A 21,074-nucleotide genomic window follows, 5' to 3' on the forward strand; every position below is an offset into this window, starting at 1 on the left:
AAGTGGCAGGAGAAAGGATATCAAACAGGACCTCTTTAGGTAGAATCATCTTGACCTCTTCACCTTTGGCCTAATCACTCTGCAAACAGAAAGTAGCTCAATGGGCTTGGCAGGGTCTAGAAGTAGCAGGAAGGAGGTTCTGGGTAGGTTACAATGATTAAGGCAGAGACAGAAATAAGAAAGTGGAATAATTTGTTGGCTGTATGAAGCAATGGTGATGTTAAGAGGTGGCGGTTGGGGGTCGGGGTTGAGGGATAGATGCTTTAGCTTTCTGTAAGCTCCACCAGCAATTTATCTCCAAGACAACCACTTTTACTTCCAACAAATCCAGAGACCAATATTCTTCAATTGTGGCAAACGACATTTTCTCAATTACATGTTAAGTGTGAATAACAGTATTTTCAGAGTATCTTCTTTTGTATCAATCTACCCACACAGTTTAAGGAAAAGTGTGCTTGGAAAGGCAGTTTCAAAACAAGCTCCTGTAACCTGAGGTTTACAAAAGATGGTCATGGCTTAGGCTGGATAAAGCCAGTAGAAGAGGTCTCACCAGACTTTATTTTTTTAAGACAGTCTCGTTCTGTCACCCAGGTTGGAGTGCAGTGGCGCGATCTCGGCGCACAGCAACCTCCGCCTCCTGGGTTCAAGTGGTTCTTGATCCTCGTGCCTTAGCCTTAGTAGCCGGGATTACAAGCTTGCACCACCAAGCCTAGCTGATTTTTGTATACTTTGTAGAGACGAGGTTTCACCACGAACTAGCCCAGGTTGGTCTCGAACTCCAGAGCCCAAGCAATCCTCCCACCTCGACCTCCCAAAGTGCGGGGATTACAGGCGTGAGGCACCGCGCCCGACCGGACTTCTCACATTAACTATCAGAGCGGTGATGGTGCGCATCTGCCATGGCCAGGGAGAGGAACATAGGGAGATGACAATAAAGGTGGTAATGAAGTCACGGCCACCTGCTCTTATGAAGTCAAAATCATTAAAGACCCAGTGACGTTCATGCCATCCAGGATTGAGACCTCTATTCTGCCCATCTGTGGTCACGGGCCTAGTTAAACACCGAAGCCGTCACCCACACTGGGGGTTCCAGGAAAAAGCCTCGGCCTGGGGCCTGGTCTGCACGCTAGGCGCGGGCTGCGGCTCGCCGGAGGAGTCGAGCCAGCCCGCCCCTTCTCGCATGGCCTGCTGGGAGTTGTAGTTCAGTCGTCGGAGAACCGCGCCAAGTCCCGCCCCAGATGAGTGCGCAGTATGGGGACCGCCGGCCAGGACCCAGTGAGCGCCGGACTACGATTCCCAAAGGAGCGTAGCAGCCGACGCCCCGCCAAAAGGTAGCCGGCGGCTCGCTTCGCGCACACACGCGGCGGGCGGTGGCGGGATTCTGCCGCGTGCGCTTTCCCGCCCCGGCTCGCCTAGCCTCGTCCTGCGTTCGTCACGCCTCTGGCTGTCCGTTGGGCCACGCCGACCGCCCTACGCTCGCTCCGTCGCGGCTCCGCGCGCCCCACCTTCTCGCTAGTTTTTTCTAGAGCACAGGCTCCGCCCGTTTCCCGCTTCCAGGGCCCGGTTCTTTCCCGCCCCCACCGGTCTTTCTCCTCTGCACCCCTACTGCTTCTGCTTTGAAGGCGGAGGCTCCATGTTGTCCCCTCAGCGAGTGGCAGCAGCTGCCTCGAGAGGAGCAGGTGAGGCGCCGATTTTCCCCGGATCGCCCGGCGGTCACCCCCTCCGCCCTCCCAGCTGTAGCTCTGAGAAGAACCCCCGCCCGCGCCGCCGCCCTTCCTCGTCCCGGGGCTCGGACCGCGCGTCCCTCGCCGGGGTCCCTTGGCTTCCCAATTTGTTGCCGGGGGCTCCTCTTCGGGCCCGGCTGGTCAAGCGAGGGCGGCGCCTTCCTTAGCTTTCGGCTGGGGGCGGCCGCCGTCAGGGCTCGGGCCGGGGCGCCTCCTGAGGCTTTTCCAGCTCCTCTGGGCTGCAGCTGCCCCTGGGCGGCCCGAGGGCCGGTGGTCCCCGTGGGCGGTGTCCGGAGCTTTCGGCTCCGCAGAGCCCCGCCCTGGGCAGAGCTGGGCGCCCCGGGGCGCTGCCCCTCCGTGCCTGGGCACTCAGCGCCCTCTCGGGTCGGGAAGTCGGGGCCCGGATGGAGCAGGAAGGTGGATGCTGGTTTATTTGGCCTTTCTGGAAGTGCAGGAAGGCTGCGAAGTGTCTTGGAAGCTTTATGTTTAGCCTAACGAGCTTGAGGCACTCACCACAAGTATTAGGAAAGTTGGTTTTCAACCCACACTTAACGCTGTAAAGAATTGGCCTAAATTGGTTTTTAGTAAGTTAGTGCATTTGGCACGGTACGTTGTTCTTTTTCTTTCCTGAATACATGAAATGTAGTGAAAGTATTAAGTAAAAACCAAATAAGGAGTCACCGTGTATTCATGGATCTGATTTAGTCTGTCATTTTACTTGGCTTTATTCTAGTGTAATGTGTGTGCTGTTGAAATGACCGTTTCACTTGCGAAATCGAAGGGCAAAAAGGAAAAGAACAGTGAAGAATTTTTAAATAAGTCTCAGTTCTCAAATTCAAATACGAGGCAATGCAACGTTTTGTGAAAGTCTTAGAATTACGGACCAAAAATGTACGATTTCACATGTTGGCTTACTTTTGGAGATTTAAGAAGCATAACCTACGGAGTACTAATCCCTGTAAAGAATTTAGCATTGCAACATAGGTACTGAAATTCAAATTAGTGCTTTTTTTTTTCCCGGTTCCCACAGAGATTAGCTTGTACTCCAGAAATTCCTGTTGCCACTTTAACACCTGGGAACAATTTGTTGAGAAGGATCTCAGTATTGCAGTAGTCCAGCACATTATTTTATTTTATTATTGTTTTTTGAGACAGAGTTTCGCTCTTGTCACCCAGGCTGGAGTGCAATGGCGCGATCTCGGCCGACTGCAGCCTCTACTTCCTGGGTTCAAGCAATTCTCCTGCCTCAGCCTCCTGAGTAGCTGGGATTACAGGCGTCCTCCACCGTGCTCGGCTATGTTTTTTTTTTTTTTTTTGAGACGGAGTTTCGTTTTTGCTACCTAGGCTAGAGTGCAGTGGCACAGTCTTGGCTCACTGCACCCTTCGCCTCCTGGGTTCAAGCGATTCTCCTGCGTCAGCCTCCGCAGTAGTGGGATTATAGACATCCGGCACCAGGCCCGGCTAATTTTTTGTATTTTTAATAGAGACGGGGTTTCACCATGTTGGCCAGGCTGGTCTTGAACTCCTGACCTCAGGTGATCCACCCGCCTCGGCCTCCCAAAGTGCTGGGATTACAGGCGTGAGCCACTGTGCCCAGCCCATTATTTCGTTAGCTACAGTTTACTACCTCATTGTAGTAGAATTCATGAAAGAGGATAGATGTGGTGATGTGTACTAGCTTAATTTTCTTTTTCTTTTTCTTTTTTTTGGTTAGACGGAGTTTTGCTCTTTTGCCTAGGCTGGAGTGCAATGGCGCGATCTCTGCCCACTGTAACCTCCGCCTCCCAGGTTCAAGCGATTCTCCTGCCTCAGCCTCCCAGGTAGCTGGGATTACAGGCGCCCACCATCGTGCCCGGGTAATTTTTGTATTTTTAGTGGGGTGGGGGGGGGTTTCACCATGTTGGCCAGGCTGGTCTTGAACTCCTGACCTCAGGTGATCCGTCCAGCTCGGCCTCCCAAAGTGCTGGGATTGCAGGTATGAGCCACCGCGCCTGGCCCAGTTGCGTGGTATTTCGACTGTTAGAACACGTTAGATATATTTCACAGTTGAATTATGTTAACAGATTAGAAGATAGGCTTTCCTGGTATAGTAGGTGCTAATTAGGAAATCCTTACTTGGGCGGGAGCTGTGGCTTACTCCTGTAATCCCAGCATTTTGGGAGCTGAGGCAGGTGAATAACCTGAGGTCAGGAGTTCAAGACCAGCCTGGCCAACATGATGAGACCGGCCCTCCTCCCCCCTCCCCCCAGCGAAAAAGTTGAAAAAGAGTTAGCCAAGGTGGTGTTGCAGGCCTGTAGTTCTGGCTACTCAGGAGGCTGAGGTGAGAGGATGGAGTGAGCCTAGGAAGTTGGCTGCAGTGAGCTTTCTTTTTTGTTTTTTGTTTTGTTTTTTTTGCGGTGAGCCTTGTTCTTGCCACTGCTCTCCAGCCTAGGCAACAGACTGAGACCTTGTCTCAAAAAAAAAAAAAAAAGGAACACAGCTAATTAAAACCTTTGGTGGCATTCTTATGCTTAGGAAAGAGATACAAAATCGTTGTTGAGCTCATTCTATTAGAAAGATTGTTTTTCCTCCACTTGTTGTATAGCCTGGCATCATTTTCAGATTCAGCCCTCTCCTTGGATTTTCTGAATCTTCAGTACCGTTTAGTTATAGATAATTTTTGTAAATGTATGAAGCATTACACAATCCTTAGTCAACAAAAAAAAATATGGTTTTGTTCAGCCTTCGGTGCTAAGGCGAAAAGATTTTCTACAACAGACAAATATAAAATTTGCCCAGTATTCTGGTTAATTGGATTTAAATAGTACTTTCACCGAAACAGCCTTAAGCATATTGCAGTGTATCTACTGGTGCAATCACTGCCTTAAGACAAAACGGTGTGTAGAAGCTCCCACCCCTCCACCACCCAGAAGGAGCCACACCCAGCAGTTCTGGAGTTGGCTAAGGTGTTAGTATACTTATCTTGCCTGTGATGATGTTTTCTCTGGCTTTGTCTGTTGGTTAGAAACCTTAAAGACTGGCAGCAAGAACAAGGCATGAAAATGGTATGCCTCTGTTTTGGGTGTGTTGCTTTTGCCCTTTAGAGAATATGATATTTTATAAGGAGACTAGAAAAATCAGATCATAACTTTACCCTGAGTCATACATGAATCTATTCAGCAAAGTGTTTCTGTGACTGGTTACTTTGTTTTCAGAACTCTTTGAATGGTAAGGATGAGTGCCAAGACTGGCTCTACTCAGTGGTTCTTAACCTACGGTAATATTGCCTCTTCCTGCCCCTGGAGCATTTGGCAATGGCTGGAGACATTTTTTGGGTGTTAGAACCTGTTGTGGGGAATGTTACTGATATCTAGTAGGTAGAGTCAAGGTATGCTGCTCAATAGCCTGTAGTGCGTAGGATAGCCCCCCACAACAGTTGTGCAGCCCCGGAGTCAATATGTCGGTAGTGCCGAGGTTGAGAAACCCTAGTCTACACTGTCAGTTTTTTGTTTGTTTGTTTTTTTTTTTTGAGACAGAGTCTCGCTCTGTCACTCAGGCTGGAGTGCAATGGTACGATCTCGGCTCACTGCAACCTCCGTCTCCCAAGTTCAAGCGATTCTCCTGTTTCAACCTCCCGAGTAGCTGGGACTACAGTCATGCACCACCACTCCTGGCCAATTTTTTTGTATTTTTAGTAGAGACAGGGTCCACCATATTGGTCAGGCTGGTCTCAAACTCCTGGCCGCAAATGATCCATCTGCCTTGGCCTCCAAAGTGGTGGGTTTACAGGCGTGAGACACTGCACCCAGCCCACTTCTCAGGAATCCTAAACTCTTGGGAGGCTGAGGTGGGAGAATCACTTGAACCTGGGAGATGGAGGTTGCAGTGAGCAGGGATGATGCCACTGCTCACCAGCCTGGGCAACAGAGCAAGAATCTGTCTCCAAAAAAAAAAAAAAAAAACAAAAAACTTTCTAATTATTATACAAAGATTTTCAACATTTTCTACATACTTGAATTGATGACTGATAGAATATTATCATGAACTATTTACAGCAATGGAGTAGTGCCCATTATCTGAGGGGAATACATTGTAAGGCCCCCAGTGGATGCCTGAAACTGCTGATGGCACTGAGCCCTGTATATACTATGTTGATGGATGAGAAGGCTACTAAGTAACTAATGGGCATGGTAGTGTATAAAGTGTGGACATTTTGGAAAAAGGAATGATTCATGTCCCAGGCAGGATAGCACAAGATTTCATCATGGTACTTAGAACTGCATTGCAATCTTAAGACTTATAAATTGTTTATTTCTGGAATTTTAAACATAGGTTGTAAAGTCACATAAATACATATGAATGACAGATGTGACTCTGATCCAGCTGCAGCTTTGTGTCTGTGCAAAAATACCGCATGTTATCCATATTCATGCAATGTAATATAGCATTAACTGTTGTTGCAGTGTGCAGAATTAGACCTTGGAAAATAATTGCTTTTCTAAAGGGACAAGGCATGTAAGGTTGCCACTTACAGCTATTTTTAGTACCCTCCCGGCAGACTAGATCTCCAGAGTTTAAGATTTCTGACAAGTGGACTGGGCACGGTGGCTCACATCTATAATCCCAGCACTTTGAGAGTCTGAGGTGGGCAGATTACCTGATCCCACAGTGCATGATCCATCCCCTTCAGCCTCCCAAAGTGCTGGGATTACAGGCATGAGCCACCGCACCCGGCTAGCACTTGACTCATTTTACTGATGAAACTGAAAACTAGACATGTCCAGGATCACACAGGTTGTTAGTGGTAGAGCTAGAACAGGAACTTTTGTTTTGAGTCCTAAATTCATTTATTTCCACAGGTTAATTCTGAGAGTAAGCAGGTGAATCTATCCCTTAGGCAGTTGTACATTTAGACTAAATGCAGGTTAGAGATCTGTGAAGTTGTATCATCCAAATAAAGGGTAGGCCGGGCACAGTGGCTCACGCCTGTAATCCAGCACTTTGGGAGGCTGAGGCGGGTGGATCACCTGAGGTCAGGAGTTCGAGGCCAGCCTGGCCAAGGTGGTGAAACGCCACCTCTACTAAAAATAAATCAGGTATGGTGGCGGGTGCCTGTAATCCCAGCTACTCAGGAGGCTGAGGCAGGAGAATCGCTTGAACCCAGGAGGCAGAGGTTGCAGTGAGATGATATTGGGAGGCTGAGGTGGGAGGATTGCCTGAGCCCCGTAGGACCAGGCTGCAGTGAACCATGATTGCACCACTACTCCTTTAGCCTGTGCAACAGAGTGAGACCCAGCCTTAAAAAAGGTGTAATATATAAGCAGTTCCGTTTAACTTGCATTATTGGTGGTGTGTACAGCTCAAAATAATTCTTCCTTTTTTTTTTTTTTTGAGACGGAGTCTTACTCTGTTGCCCAGGCTGGAGTGCAGTGGCCGGATCTCAGCTCACTGCAAGCTCCGCCTCCCGGGTTCACGCTATTCTCCTGCCTCAGCCTCCGGAGTAGCTGGGACTACAGGTGTCCGCCACCTCGCCCGGCTAGTTTTTTTGTATTTTTTAGTAGAGACGGGGTTTCACCATGTTAGCCAGGATGGGCTCGATCTCCTGACCTCGTGATCTGCCCATCTCGGCCTCCCAAAGTGCTGGGATTACAGGCTTGAGCCACCGCGCCCGGCGATTCTTCCTTATATAGGCCCAAATCCAAGGAGCACTGTCAGTGAACAACATCTTTTTTTTTTTTTTTTTTTTTGAGACAGGGTCTTGCTCTGTTCCCCTGATTGGAGTGCAGTGGTTGACTCACTGCAACCTCTGCCTCCCAGATTCAAGTGATACCAAGTAGCTGGGATTACAGGCGCTTTACCCCATGCCTGGTTATTTTTTGTATTTTTAGTAGAGATGGAGTTTCTCCCTGTTGCCCAGGCTGGCCTCGAACTCCTGTTCTCAGGTGATCCGCCTGTCTTGGCCTCCCAAAAGTGCTAGGATTATAGGCGGGACTTCCCATGCCTGGCCAACAAGATCTTTTTAATCTGGTGGATGTTGATAATCATGCTTTTATTACTGGTTTGAAGAGAAATGCAGAATCACCCCAGCGTTTCCAACTGAACAGAGCCTGGTTCCCTTCCTTTATTCTTGGGTACTGTACTACAGGGAGAGGAAGAGATGAGTGAGGGCTTTTCCCCCACCAGCTGTCCTCAGTAGTCTTCAGCTTCTCTTGAAGTGCAGTTCACCGTACACAACTGTATACATTCTTCTTTTTTTTTTTTTTGAGATGGAGTCTCAGTCTTTCACCCAGACTGGAGTACAATGGTATAATCTCGGCTCACCGCAACCTCCGCCTCCTGGGGTTCAAGCGATTTTCTTGCCTCAGCCTTCTGAGTAGCTGGGATTACAGGCATGTGCCACCACACCCAGCTAATTTTGTATTTTTAGTAGAGACGGGGTTTCTCCATGTTGGTCAGGGTGGTCTCGAGCTCCTGACCTCAGGTGATCTGCCCGCCTCAGCCTTCCAGTGTTGGGATTTACAGGCGTGAGCCACCGTGCCCGGCCTCAACTGTATACATTCTTATCATTGGATTATCCCATCTTGTAACCACATAATTTTTACCTTCCGTGTCTACTGCTCTACCAATGCCACTTGCATACTTTGGGTTGTAACCTTCAACTGCATCATGGTACATGTCATTCATTCATTTTACAGTAGTTTGTTGGCCGGGAGCAGTGGCTCACGCCTGTAATCCCAGCACTTGTGGGAGGCTGAGGCAGGCGGATCGCAAGGTCAGGAGTTTTAGACCAGCCTGGCCAATATGGCGAAACCCTGTCTCTACTAAAAATACAAAAATTAGCCGAGCGTGGAGGCGCATGCCTGTGGTCCTAGCTGCTCAGGAGGCTGAGGCAGAGGAGTCGCTTGAACCCGGGAGGCGGAGGTTGTGGTAACCTGAGATTGCACCACTGCACTCCGGCCTGGGCAACAGCGAGACTCCGTTTCAAAAAAAAAAAAAATACAATAGTTTATTGTATGTGCTGTGTGTCATTACATTCACATTGCTCAGTACACTTTTTTTTTTTTTTTTTGAGACAGTTTCGCTCTGTCGCCCAGGCTGGAGTGCAGTGGCACAATCTTGGCTCACAGCAACCTCTGCCTCCTGGGTTCAAGCTATTCTCCTGCCTCAGCCTCCCGAGTAGCTGGGATTACAGGTGCCTACCACCACGCCCAGCTAATTTTTTATATTTTTGGTAGAGACAGGGTTTCACCGTGTTGTCCAGGGTGGTCTTGAACTCCTGACCTCAAGTGACCCGCCTGCCTCGGCCTCCCAAAGTGCTGGGATTACAGGTGTGAGCCACCGTGGCTGGCCTTGCTCAGTAAACTTTTAGTAGTGACATAGATAAAGCAAAACTGGTATGATGAACTTAATTGTAAAGTCCTAGAAGACTGTTGTGTCGGCTACTAGGCTTGGCTGTATTTGGCAGAGCCTCCAAATAAGTGATTTAAGCAAGGTAGGCATTTATTTTTCTTTCACATAGAAGTGAACCAGTATGGCAGTTCTGCTACTTGAAATCTGACCTCTCTTGTTTCTCCAGCATTCCTAGGGTGTTGCCCTCGTATGCCTGGCGCAAGGTGATTCACTCCCACTTTTACATCCAGCCAGCAAGCGGGGAAAACGCCTGATCTGGAAGTTGTGTGCGTCTGTCATTTCCAATCACTTCCCATTGGTCAGAATTTAGTCACCTGGTCATATCCTAGCTATAAATTTGGGTTGGAAATATCTTTCTTCTGGGTAGTTGTATGCCCAGCTAAAAATCTATTATATAGCAGGAGGGAGAAATTAATATTGGGGGAACAACCAGACATCTCTGTCACAATTGAGACTTTGTTTTGTCTTTCTTTGAGTGCTACACAGTACTTAACACTGTGGCTTTATCCCTGAAGTCTGAGTAAATTCTTCTCATTAGTTCTTTTGTATGAAAGACTGAAGGTCTTTGGATCTTGGATTTACCTGCTGCTGGGACAATAACCCCAAGAGATTATTCCCAGAAATGTTTCCTTTGTAATCCAGGCAATAACAGGATAGAAAAGTATTAGTATACATTGATTACAATGATAGCATGACATTTAACCTATATTTATAACTTGTTTCCTAATAGTCTGCAAAAACTTAAAAAGGAGGAAGAAGCCAGGCACAGTGGCTATCATTGACATCCACGGTGGCCTATCATCCCAGCATTCTGGGAGGCTGAGGTGAGAGGATCACTAGTGCCCAGGAGTTTGAGACTAATGTGGGCCACATGAGACCCCCGTCTCTACAAAAAAATTTAAAAAATTAGCCAGTGATGGTGGCATACACCTATAGTCCCAGCTACTTTGGTGGCTGAGGTGGGAGAATCGCTTGAACCCAGGAGTTTGAGACTGCAGTAGGGCAGGATTGTACCACTGCATTCCAGCCTGGGTGCCGGAGCAAGATATTGTCTCAAAAAAAAAAAAAAAAGTGCGAAGAACCCTTTTGTTGCTATCTGATACTATAAATGTAAAAAGTGAGCAGCAATTCCAGTGGCTTAAAGGGGAGAGAGTCTTGCAGTCAAACTGTTTTGTCTTCTTTGCCTGCCATGATCATGTAGCCCTCAGTGCTGGTTAGACAAAGTCATTTTGGAACCATCTTTGTGATTTTGGCCATGTCTGCCTGTCAGTACTAAGCTTTACTTAATATGTCTCCTTAGGTCTACTTTAAATTCACTTCTTGGCTGGGTAAGGTGTCACTGTGATTTTGGCCATGTCTGCCTGTCAGTACTAAGCTTTACTTAATATGTCTCCTCAAATCTACTTTAGATTGGCTTTTTGACTGAGTATGGTGTAGCTGTAATCCCAGCACTTTGGGAGGTTGAGACAGGTGGATCATTTGAGCTCAGAAGTTCAAGATGGTCCTGGGCAACATGGTGAAACCCCATCTCTCCAAAAATAACAAAAATTAGCTGGGTATGGTGATGATTGCCTGTAGTCCCAGCTACTTGGGAGGCTGAGGTGGGAGGATGACTTGAACCGGAGACGCGGAGGGTGCAATGAGCCGAGATCATGCCACTGCGCTCCATCCTGGGTGATAGAGCCAGACCTTGTCTTAAATAAATAAACAGACTTGTTAAATTTAGCATCCTTCTAAAGAATAATTTATTAAAATACAGATTTGTTGTTTTAAAGTATACATTAAAATGCATAATTATTAAAATTACTATGTCCTTTTAACTACCTAAAAACATCTTTAATACCAGTGACACATACTCACACTTAGGGAAATAGTTCTTTATTCATTCCTTAAGCCCCACTGGTAGTTTTTTGTAAACTTCCTGTAAGTCTACAGCTACTAAGTGGCTCTGAATTTCTTTCTTTCTTTCTTTTTTTTTTTTTTTTGAAATGGAGTCTCGCTCTGAAATCTAGGCTGGAGTGCAGTGGCATGATCTTGGCTCACTGCAACCTCCAGCATGCAGGTTCAGGCAGTTCTCCTGCTTCAGCCTCTGGAGTAGCTGGGATTACAGGCACCCACCACCACGCCTGGCTAATTTTTAGTAGAGACAGAGTTTCACCATTGTTGGACCAGATTGGTCTTGAATTCTTGACCTCAGGTGACCTACCCGCCTTGGCCCCCAAAGTGCTGGGATTACAGGCGTGAGCCACCACGCATGGCCTGAATGAATTTCTTTTTTGCTTTCTTTTCTTTTCTTTTCTTTTCTTTTTTTTTTTTGAGACGGAGTCTCACTCTCCCAGGCTGGAGTGCAGTGGTGCAATCTCGGCTCACCACAACCTCCACCTCCTGGGTTCAAAGGATTCTCCTGCCTCAGCCTCCTAAGTAGCTGGGATTACAAGCGTGCACCACCACGCCTGGCTAATTTTGTATTTTTAGTAGAGACGAGGTTTCTCCATGTTGGTCAGGCTGGTCTGGAACTCACGACCTCAGGTGATCTGCCCGCCTCAGCCTCCCAAAGTGCTGGGATTGCACAGGTGAGCCACCACGTCTGGCCCCTTGCCTTCCTTTCCCTTCCCTTCCCTGTCCTCTCCTCTTCCCTTCGCTCTTCCCTTCTCAAGACAGTCTCTCGCTATATTGGCCAAGTTGGTCTTGAACTTCTGGCCTCAAGCAGTCCTCCCATCTCAGGTTCTCTAAGTGCTAGGATTACAGGCGTGGACGCTGTGGCTGACCTGAATTTCAAATTAATTATCTTTGTGCTTTCGTAGGGAAACTCTGGTAAGGAAAGTATAATACTAGTTAGTGCTTATTTTTGAACTACAGAATTAATTACTTCTAAAACTTTTTGAGTTATTACTAGTGATATGCAAAACACAACCACCTAAAGATCTTTTTGAGCTTATTTCTAGGAACTGTTGGGCAATATGCTGAACCTTCATAAGCCTTCATTTCCTTCTTTTTTTTTTTGTTTTTGAGACCTCTCTGTCACCTAGGCTGGAGTGCAGTGGCGCGATCACGGCTCACTGCAGCTTCTGCCTCCCAGTTCAAGCAATTCTCCTCCCTCAGCCTCTTGAGTAGCTGGGACCACAGACGTGTGTCACCATGCCTGGCTAATTTTTATTTTTTAATTTTTTTTGTATTTTTAGTAGAGACAGGGCTTTACGATGTTGGCCAGGCTGGTTTTGAACTCCAGACCTCAAGTGATCAGCCTGCCTTGGCCTCCCAAAGTGCTGGGATTGTAAGTGTGAGCCACTGAGCCTGGCCATTTCCTTCTTTTTAAAATGGAGCAATATTATTTACATCAGAGTTGTTCTGAGGATTAAATATATAGAAAGCTTAGCAGTGGTAAACACACTATTATTGATAGACATTGTTTTATTTCCACTTTTGGACTGTTTTGAGTAAACCTGATAGGAACTTTCTGTTTTTGAGATAGAGTCTTGCAATATTGTCCAGGTTGGTCTTGAACTCCTGGGCCCAAGTAATCCTCCTGCCTCAGCTCTCCAAGTAGCTGGGATTACACATGCGATCCACCACGCCCAGCTCAACATTCTTGTATATGTGTTTTTTGGTGGACGTAGGCATTCATTTCTCTTAGGTGTATAACTTGGTGTATTCCTTGGAGTAGAATTGCTGGATCACAGATACATTTAATTTTTGTGGATACTGCCAAACAGTTTTTTGAAGTGGCCTTAGTATTTTGTGCTCCTATCAGAATGTGTGAGAATTCCAGTTGCTTCATACCCTGTCCCACAGTTGATATTGTCAGTCTTTTAAATTTTAGCCATTCTGATGGGCAGGTAGTGGTATCTTATTGTGGTTTTAATTTACATTTCCCTGTTAAGTTATGATATGGAAGTACCTTTTAATAGGATTTGTATATCTTTTCCTTGCAAAGTGCCTGTTATTTTTTCTTATGGATTGCTATGTTGATGCTGGATGTGGGTCCTTTGGAAATAGATATTATGAATATTCTTCCCTAGCCTGTGACTTGCATTTTTACTTATTGAAGTCTTTAAATGAACACAATTTTTAATTTTAATGAAGTCTGTGTTGTCATTTTCTTTTATGGCTAGTACTTTTTTTCTTTGAGACAGGGTGTTATCTGTTGAGTGCATTGGTATGATCTCAGCTCACTGCAACCTCTGCGTCCCAGGTTCAAGTTATTTTCATGCCTCTGCCTCCCGAGTAGCTAGGACTTACAGGTGTGTGCCACCACACCTGGGTGATTTTTGTATTTGTTGGTAGAGATGGGGGTTTCGTCATGTTGGCCAGGCTGATCTTGAACTCCTGACCTCAAGTGATCCACCCACCTCGACTTCCCAAAGTGCTGAGATTACAGGGGCGAACCACCGTGCCCTGCCCTTTTATGGTTAGTACTTTTGTGTCTGTTTTTTATTTCTTTTCGTTTTGTCACCCAGGTTGGAGTACAGTGGTGTGATCATAGCTCATTGCAACCTCAAACCCCTGGGCTCAAGCAGTCTTCCTGCCTCAGCCTCTGAATAGCTAGGACTACAGGTGTACACCACACCTGGCTAATTTTTTAAATTTCATAGCGCTGGGTTTCACTGTTTCCCAGGCTAGTCTCAAACTCCTGGCCTCAAGTAATCTTTCTGCTTTGGTTTCCCAAAGTGCTGTGATTATAGGCATGAGCCACTGAGCCTGACCCTGTCCCCTGTTTAAGAAGTTTTTGTTTTCCCCATATTCAAAAACATGTTTTAAATATTTGACACTAATTTTTTTTTCTCTACATGAACATAGGTGATGCCATGGAGAGCAGCAAGCCTGGTCCAGTGCAGGTTGTTTTGGTTCAGAAAGATCAACATTCCTTTGAGCTAGATGAGAAAGCCTTGGCCAGCATCCTCTTGCAGGACCACATCCGAGATCTTGATGTGGTGGTGGTTTCAGTGGCTGGTGCCTTCCGAAAGGGCAAGTCCTTCATTCTGGATTTTATGCTACGATACTTATATTCTCAGGTAAGATAGAATTATTTTATTTCAAGTAAAAAGTGAGACTTTTAATGTCCAGAAAAGCAAAATAAGCTCATAGATTATCCTTGGTGCAGAAAATTTTTAATTTAAGATTTAATGGAGATTTCTTACTTCTGTAGAAGGAAAGTGGCCATTCAAATTGGTTGGGTGACCCAGAAGAACCGTTAACAGGATTTTCATGGAGAGGGGGATCTGATCCGGAAACCACTGGGATTCAGATCTGGAGTGAAGTTTTCACTGTGGAGAAGCCAGGTGGGAAGAAGGTAAGGATGAAAATGACCTTACAGATTAACAACAGCAGCAACAACAAAATATGAACTTCAGCATGTACTGTGTTAACCCAGTTAAAACCTTTTATCAAAGAATTTAAAATGGGTAAAGTAAGAAAAGTTAAAAAGTCCCTGTTTTGTCCTGAAATTTTAGTCTATTGTGGATAAATAGGATTTTCTGACACAGATATGAGAAGTTGTAGCTCTGATATCTAGCTGTAGTCTCCTTGGTCTGCTGATTGCTTTATTTTAATTTTCTTTTCTGGAAAAACATTTTTACTAAAAGCTTTACAGACTTTCTCCTTTGCACCTAGCAGTACTTTATGTAGTATTGCTTAGGGCCATGTAGCATTTTAAGATGCAATTTAAAAATATTAATCTGTTGTTGACTCTGTTAATTCCTATTTCAACATGTGCTTCCTTGAATAATTCAGGATACAACTTATTGTGTATGACAACTTTCCTTCACACACTATTTTTGTGGGTGTGTGTATATCTGACTTGGGGAGAATTTAAAAAACACATAGTGGCCGGGCGCGGTGGCTCAAGCCTGTAATCCCAGCACTTTGGGAGGCCGAGACGGGCGGATCACGAGGTCAGGAGATCGAGACCATCCTGGCTAACATGGTGAAACCCCGTCTCTACTAAAAATACAAAAAACTAGCCGGGCGACATGGCGGGCGCCTGTAGTCCCAGCTGCTTGGGAGGCTGAGGCAGGAGAATGGCGTAAACCAGGAGGCGGAGCTTGCAGTGAGCTGAGACCCGGCCACTGCACTCCAGCCTGGGCGGCAGAGCGAGACTCCGTCTCAAAAAAAAAAAAAAAAAAAAAAACACATAGCATTTTAATTTGTTTGAAACAGACCTTCTGCCTGTTACATTTTGTGCTCTTAACCAATTAAAGAAGCCAATGGCGGCCGGGTGCGGTGGCTCACATGCCTGTAATCCCAGCACTTTGGGAGGCCAAGGTGGGCAGATCACAAGGTTAGGAGTTTGAGACCAGCCTGGCCATCATAGTGAAACCCTGTCTCTACTAAAAATACAAAAAATTAGCTGGGTGGGTGGGCGCCTTTTCAATAAAAGGAAGGAAGATGTGAAAACAACTTTTTATTAAAGCGAATGATTTAAAATTAATACATATTGATTGTTTTTAAGATTCTTAAATAAAATGCATGAATATAGTTTAAAAGGTCAAATACTACTGTAAGGCTTCTAACAGAAAGCAACTGTCATGTGTGTTATTCTCCTCTCTGCCCAGTTTTCACTTCTCAGAGGCTGATGCTCTTATGTGTTACCACGTCTGTTCTTTATTTCCTTACTCCTGTATGGGTGGCACAGACCTGGCCGTTGTTGTTCTGGGAGTTGAGCAGGGAAATGGCATTGGGGATCTCACTGTTCAGAAGGTGGGCATTCACTACCCCCCAGCTGTCAGTAGGGCTTCTTACCCACAGTCTCATCCATGCCTTATAAGCTATGGGCATAGAGCCTCTCCACAGATTTCTTTGTAAGGATCGGGAGGGGTAAGTCATGTGTTTCTTTTTTTTCTTATTTTTTTTTTTTTTGAGACGGAGTCTCGCTCTGTCGCCCAGGCTGGAGTACAGTGGCCCGATCTCAGCTCACTGCAAGCTCCGCCTCCCGGGTTTATGCCATTCTCCTGCCTCAGCCTCCCGAGTAGCTGGGACTACAGGCGCCCGCTACCTCGCCTGGCTAGCTTTTTGTATTTTTTAGTAGAGACGGGGGTTTCACCGTGTTAGCCAGGATGGTCTCGATCTCCTGACCTCGTGATCCGCCCGTCTCAGCCTCCCAAAGTGCTGGGATTACAGGCTTGAGCCACCGCGCCCGGCCAGTCATGTGTTTCTTATACAGACTTTCATCCATCACTTCTGTTTTTAGCCCAGTCCTATAAACATGCCCTCATGCCTGTTTGTGCTTTTTTTTTTTTTTTTGAGACGTAGTCCCACTCTGTTGCTCAGGCTGGAGTGCAGTGGCACCATATTGGTCACTACAATCGCTGCCTCCCAGGTTCAAGCAATTCTCCTGCCTCAGCCTCCTGAGTAGCTGGGACTACAGGCGCACACCATCATGCCTGGCTAATTTTTGTATTTTTAGTAGAGACAGAGTTTCACAATGTTGGCCAGGCTGGTCTGGAACTCCTGACCTTGTGATCTGCCTGTGTCGGCCTACCAAAGTGCTGGGATTATAGGGGTGAGCCACCACGCCAGGTCACCTTTGATATTTTGAAGCGCTGGTCTGTTGGTAGTGAATTCTTTTAGCTTTCGTACATCTGAAAAATCTTTATTTTGCCTTTGTTTTGGAAAACATTTACTCTTAGTGTAGAGTTCTAGGCCAAAGTATTTATCTCAGTACTTCAAAGGTATTCCCCCTTTGCCTTTTCGCTAACATTGTTTCTTTTCTTTTTTGTGTTTTGAGAGGGAATCTTGCTCTGTTGCCCAGGCTAGAGTGCAGTGGTGGGATCTTGGCTCACTGCAACTTCCGCCTCCCAGATTCAAGCAATTCTTCTGTCTCAGCCTTCCGAGTAGCTGGGACTACAGGCGTGCACCACCACGCCTGGCTAATTTTTGTATTTTTAGTAGAGATAGGGTTTCACCATATTGGTCAGGCTGATCTTGAACTCCTGACCCCAGGTTATTTACCTGCCTGTGCTTCCCAAAGTGCTGGGATTACAAGCATGAGCCACTGTACCCAGCCTGCTGACATTGTTTCTGACAAGAAATACAGTTATTCTTATTTTTGTTCTTTTGTACCTAATATGACTTTTTTGTCTGGTTGCTTTTTTTCTTTAAATTAAAAAAAGTTTTTTTTCCTTGGGTACATAGGTATATATATTTATGGGGTATGTCTGGTTGCTTTTAAGATTTTATCACTGTTTTTGAGCAAATTATGATGTGTTTTGATGTAGTTCATGTTTTTTGTATATGGGTTTTATTGAGCTGCTTGAATCTGCAGATTTATAATTTTTATCAAATTTGGACATTTTAAGGTTATTACGTCTTCAAATTTTTTTGGTCTCTTATTCCCTTTGGAGACTGCTATTACATGTGCCTCTTGCTGCTTGAAGTTGTTCCACAGCTGACTGACGCTTTGTTCATTTAAATTCTTCAGGCTGGGCGTGGTGGCTCACGCCTGTAATCCCAGCACTTTGGGAGGCCGAGGAGGGCAGATCACAAGGTCAGGAGATTGAGACCATCCTGGCTAACACGGTGAAACCCCGTCTCTACTAAAAGTTCAAAAAATTAGCTGGGCAGGGTGGCGGGCGCCTGTAGTCCCAGCTACTCGGGAGGCTGAAGCAGGAGAATGGCATGAACCCAAGAGGCAGAGCTTGCAGTGAGCTGAGATCACGCCACTGAACTCCAGCCTGGGCAACAGTGCAAGACTCTGTCTCAAAAAAAAAAAAAAATAAATAAAATAAAATTCTTTGGCCAGGCGCGGTGGCACACATCTATAATCCCACACTTTGGGAGACCGAGGTGGGTGGATCACCTGAGGTCAGAGGTTTGACACCAGCCTGACCAACTGAAAACCCGTCTCTACTAAATACAAAAAATTAGCTGGGTATGGTGGGTCATGCCTGTAATCCCAGCTACTTGGGAGGCTGAGGCAGGAGAATCGCTTGAACCCTGGAGGTGGAGGTTGCAGTGAGCCAAGATCACGCCATTGTACTCCCACCCGGGCAACAAGAGCTAAACTCCATGTGAAAAAAAAAAAAAGGCCAGGCACGGTGGCTCATGCCTGTATTCCCAGCACTTTGGGAAGCTGAGGTGGGCAGATCACCTCAGGTCAGGAGTTTGAGACCAGCCTGGCCAACATAGTGAAACCCTGTCTCTACTAAAAATACAAACATTAGCTGGGCGTGGTGGTGCCCACCTGTAATCACAGCTACTTGGGAGGCTAAGGCAGGAGAATTGCTGGAACCTGGGTGGCGGAGATTGCAGTGAGCCAAGATTGTGGCACTGCACACTTAGCCTGGGCAACAGAGCGAGACTCCATCCCAAAAAAAAAAAAAAGAAAGAAAACAGAGTTTTCTTGTTTTTTTTTGTTTTGAGATGGAGTCTCGCTCTGTTGCCCAGGCTGGGAGTGCAATGGCGTGATCTCGGCTCACTGCAACCTCTGCCTGCCAGGTTCTCATGTCTCAGCTTCCCGAGTAGCTGGGATTACAGGTGTGCACCACCCTGCCCGGCTAATATTTGTATTTTTAGTGGAGATGGCATTTTACCAAGTTAACCAGGCTGGTCTCAAACTCCTGACCTCAGGTGATCCTTCCCCCTTGGCCTCCCAAAGTGTTGGGATTACAGGCATGAGCCACCGTGCCTGGCCTTTTTCTCTGTTTTCTTGTGGAGCATTTCTAGGTCTTCAAGTTCACTAATCTTTTAGAACCTGCTATTAATCAGGTCCAGTGTATTTTTCATTTCAGACATTGTAATTTTCATCTCTAGCAGTTAAATTTAGGACTTTTTAGTATTTTTTTTTCGTTTACATGATTCAGTTTCTGCATCCACTTTTAGTATCTTTTATGTCACCACTTTTTGAATATATGAAGTAAAGTTATACAGAGTACTGTTTTTTTTTTTTTTTTTTTTTTTTGAGACAGAGTCTTGCTCTCTAACCCAGGCTGGAGTGCAGTAGTGCCATCTCGGCTCGCTGCAACCTCTGCCTTCCGGGTTCAAGCGATTCTCCTGCCTCAGCCTCCCGAGTAGCTGGGAGTACAGGCATGTGCCATCATACCCGGCTATTTTTTGTATTTTTAGTAGAGATGGGTTTCACCATGTTAGCCAGGCTAGTCTTGAACTCCTGGCCATAGGCAATCCACCTACCTCAGCCTCCCAAAGTGCTGGGATTACAGGTGTGAGCCACCATGCCCAGTCCTGAATATTGTTTTAAAGTTGTTTTTGGCCAGGCCAGCTACAAAAATTAGCTGGGCGTGGTGGTGGGCTTCTGTAGTCCCAGCTACTCGAGAGGCTGAGGAAAGAGAATTGCTTGAACCCGGGAGGCAGAGGTTGTGGTGAGCTGATAATCGCTCCACTGCACTTCAGTCTGGGCGACAGAGCAAGACTGTCTCAAAAAAAAAAAGTTGTTTTCTGTTAATTTTAATATCTGTGTTCTGAGTCAGTTTTGATTGATTTTTCCCTTCATTTGGGTTATATTTTTCTGCTTCTTGTATGTCTGCAAGTTTTTGATAGGATGTAGGCTTGTGGATTTTCCCTTGTTGGGTGCTGGTTATTTTTGCATTCCTATAAAATATCTAGCTGTATTCTGAGAGGTAGTTAAGTAATTTGGAAACTTGTTTTTTTCTGTTCTTGCTGTTTAGATTTGTTAAATGGAACCAGAGAGTGTTGGTAGTTATTCCTCATTACTGAGGCAAGACTCTGAGTACTTTTCCTAATTCCGCTTGAATTATGAGGTTTTTGTAGTCTGGCTGGAGGGAACAGGCATTATTCCTGAACTTGTGTGAGCACTGGAGATGGTTCACTCTCAGTCTTCAGTGGCTCCCTGTTCAGCCTCAGGCAGTTTTCCTTATACACATGCACTGATCAGTAGTTAGCTGAACACTTGTTGGGGAACCCTGTGCAGATCCCTGGGGTTCTTTATCTCTGTAACTTTTTCCTCTTAGGTACTTTGTGAATTCTAGTAGCTTTGGTCTCCCTGACTCTCCTGCTTTGTCTCTTCAACTCAGGGTTGTCTGGTTCTGCTTCGGTTCCCCCTCCCTGTGCCTTGACCAGTGAGCTGGGGCAATCCTGGACCTTACCTCATCTGTTTCTCTTCCTTCGGGGATCATTATTCTTCACTACTTAATGTCCAGTGCCTGGTAGATTGTTGTTTCATAAGTTTTGTCTGTTCCGTTTTGTCTTCAGGTGGGAGGGTACATTCTGTCTCTCTTACTCCGTTTTGACTGGAAGTGGAAGGTCCAACCTTTTCATTTTAGAGATGCTGTGCTAAAAAGACCCAGTGAAGTTGAGCTAGTTACTGTTAGTATTGGCATTCTAAGGTTCTATGACTTTAAATTCAGTGTTAGTTTTTTGTCTCATGCCTTCTTTCTACATTTTTTGTAACGTGTGGTAGATGTTAATAATTTTTTTTTTGGAGACAGGGTCTTGCTCTGTCACCCAGGCTGGAGTGCAGTGGTGGGATCTCTGTTCACTGCAACCTCCACCTCCCAGGTTCAAGTGATTCTCATGCCTCAGTCTCCTGAGTTGTTGGGACTACAGGTGCGCTCCACCACACCTGGCTGATTTTTGTATTTTTGTAGAGATGGGGTCTCACCATGTTGGCTAGGCTGGTCTCGAACTCCTGACCTCAGGCAATATGCCTGCTTTGGCCTCCCAAAATGCTGAGATAACAGGTGTGAGCCACGGTGCCCAGCCTTATAATTTGTTTTTTTTTTTTTTTGAGACGGAGTCTCGCTCTGTCGCCCAGGCTGGAGTGCAGTGGCGGGATCTCAGCTCACTGCAAGCTCCGCCTCCCGGGTTTACACCATTCTCCTGCCTCAGCCTCCCGAGTAGCTGGGACTACAGGCGCCCGCCACCTCGCCCGGCTAGTTTTTTGTATTTTTTAGTAGAGGCGGGGTTTCACCGTGTTAGCCAGGATGGTCTCGATCTCCTGACCTCGTGATCCGCCCGTCTCGGCCTCCCAAAGTGCTGGGATTACAGGCT

At 46.2% G+C, this 21,074-nt stretch overlaps 1 protein-coding gene across 2 annotated transcripts in view; it reads left to right on the forward strand.

The window, feature by feature from the left end:
• The first annotated feature begins 734 nt into the window (after window positions 1-734).
• The window catches only part of ATL3 (atlastin GTPase 3), a 44,734-nt gene continuing 24,394 nt past the window's right edge, over window positions 735-21,074 (forward strand). The window contains exons 1-3 of one of the 2 annotated variants that reach the window (XM_033206768.1): window positions 735-1,331; window positions 13,911-14,125; window positions 14,260-14,403. In XM_033206768.1, the coding sequence (XP_033062659.1) occupies window positions 13,919-14,125; window positions 14,260-14,403 (351 nt within the window). In that variant the 5' untranslated portion in view covers window positions 735-1,331; window positions 13,911-13,918. Of the gene's footprint in view, window positions 1,680-13,910; window positions 14,126-14,259; window positions 14,404-21,074 lie in introns of both variants that reach the window. The other variant, XM_033206767.1, reaches the window with a different exon arrangement.

Source organism: Trachypithecus francoisi, unplaced genomic scaffold (genome assembly GCF_009764315.1).
Source record: "Trachypithecus francoisi isolate TF-2019V2 unplaced genomic scaffold, Tfra_2.0 Lachesis_group8, whole genome shotgun sequence".
Taxonomy (NCBI): domain Eukaryota; kingdom Metazoa; phylum Chordata; class Mammalia; order Primates; family Cercopithecidae; genus Trachypithecus; species Trachypithecus francoisi.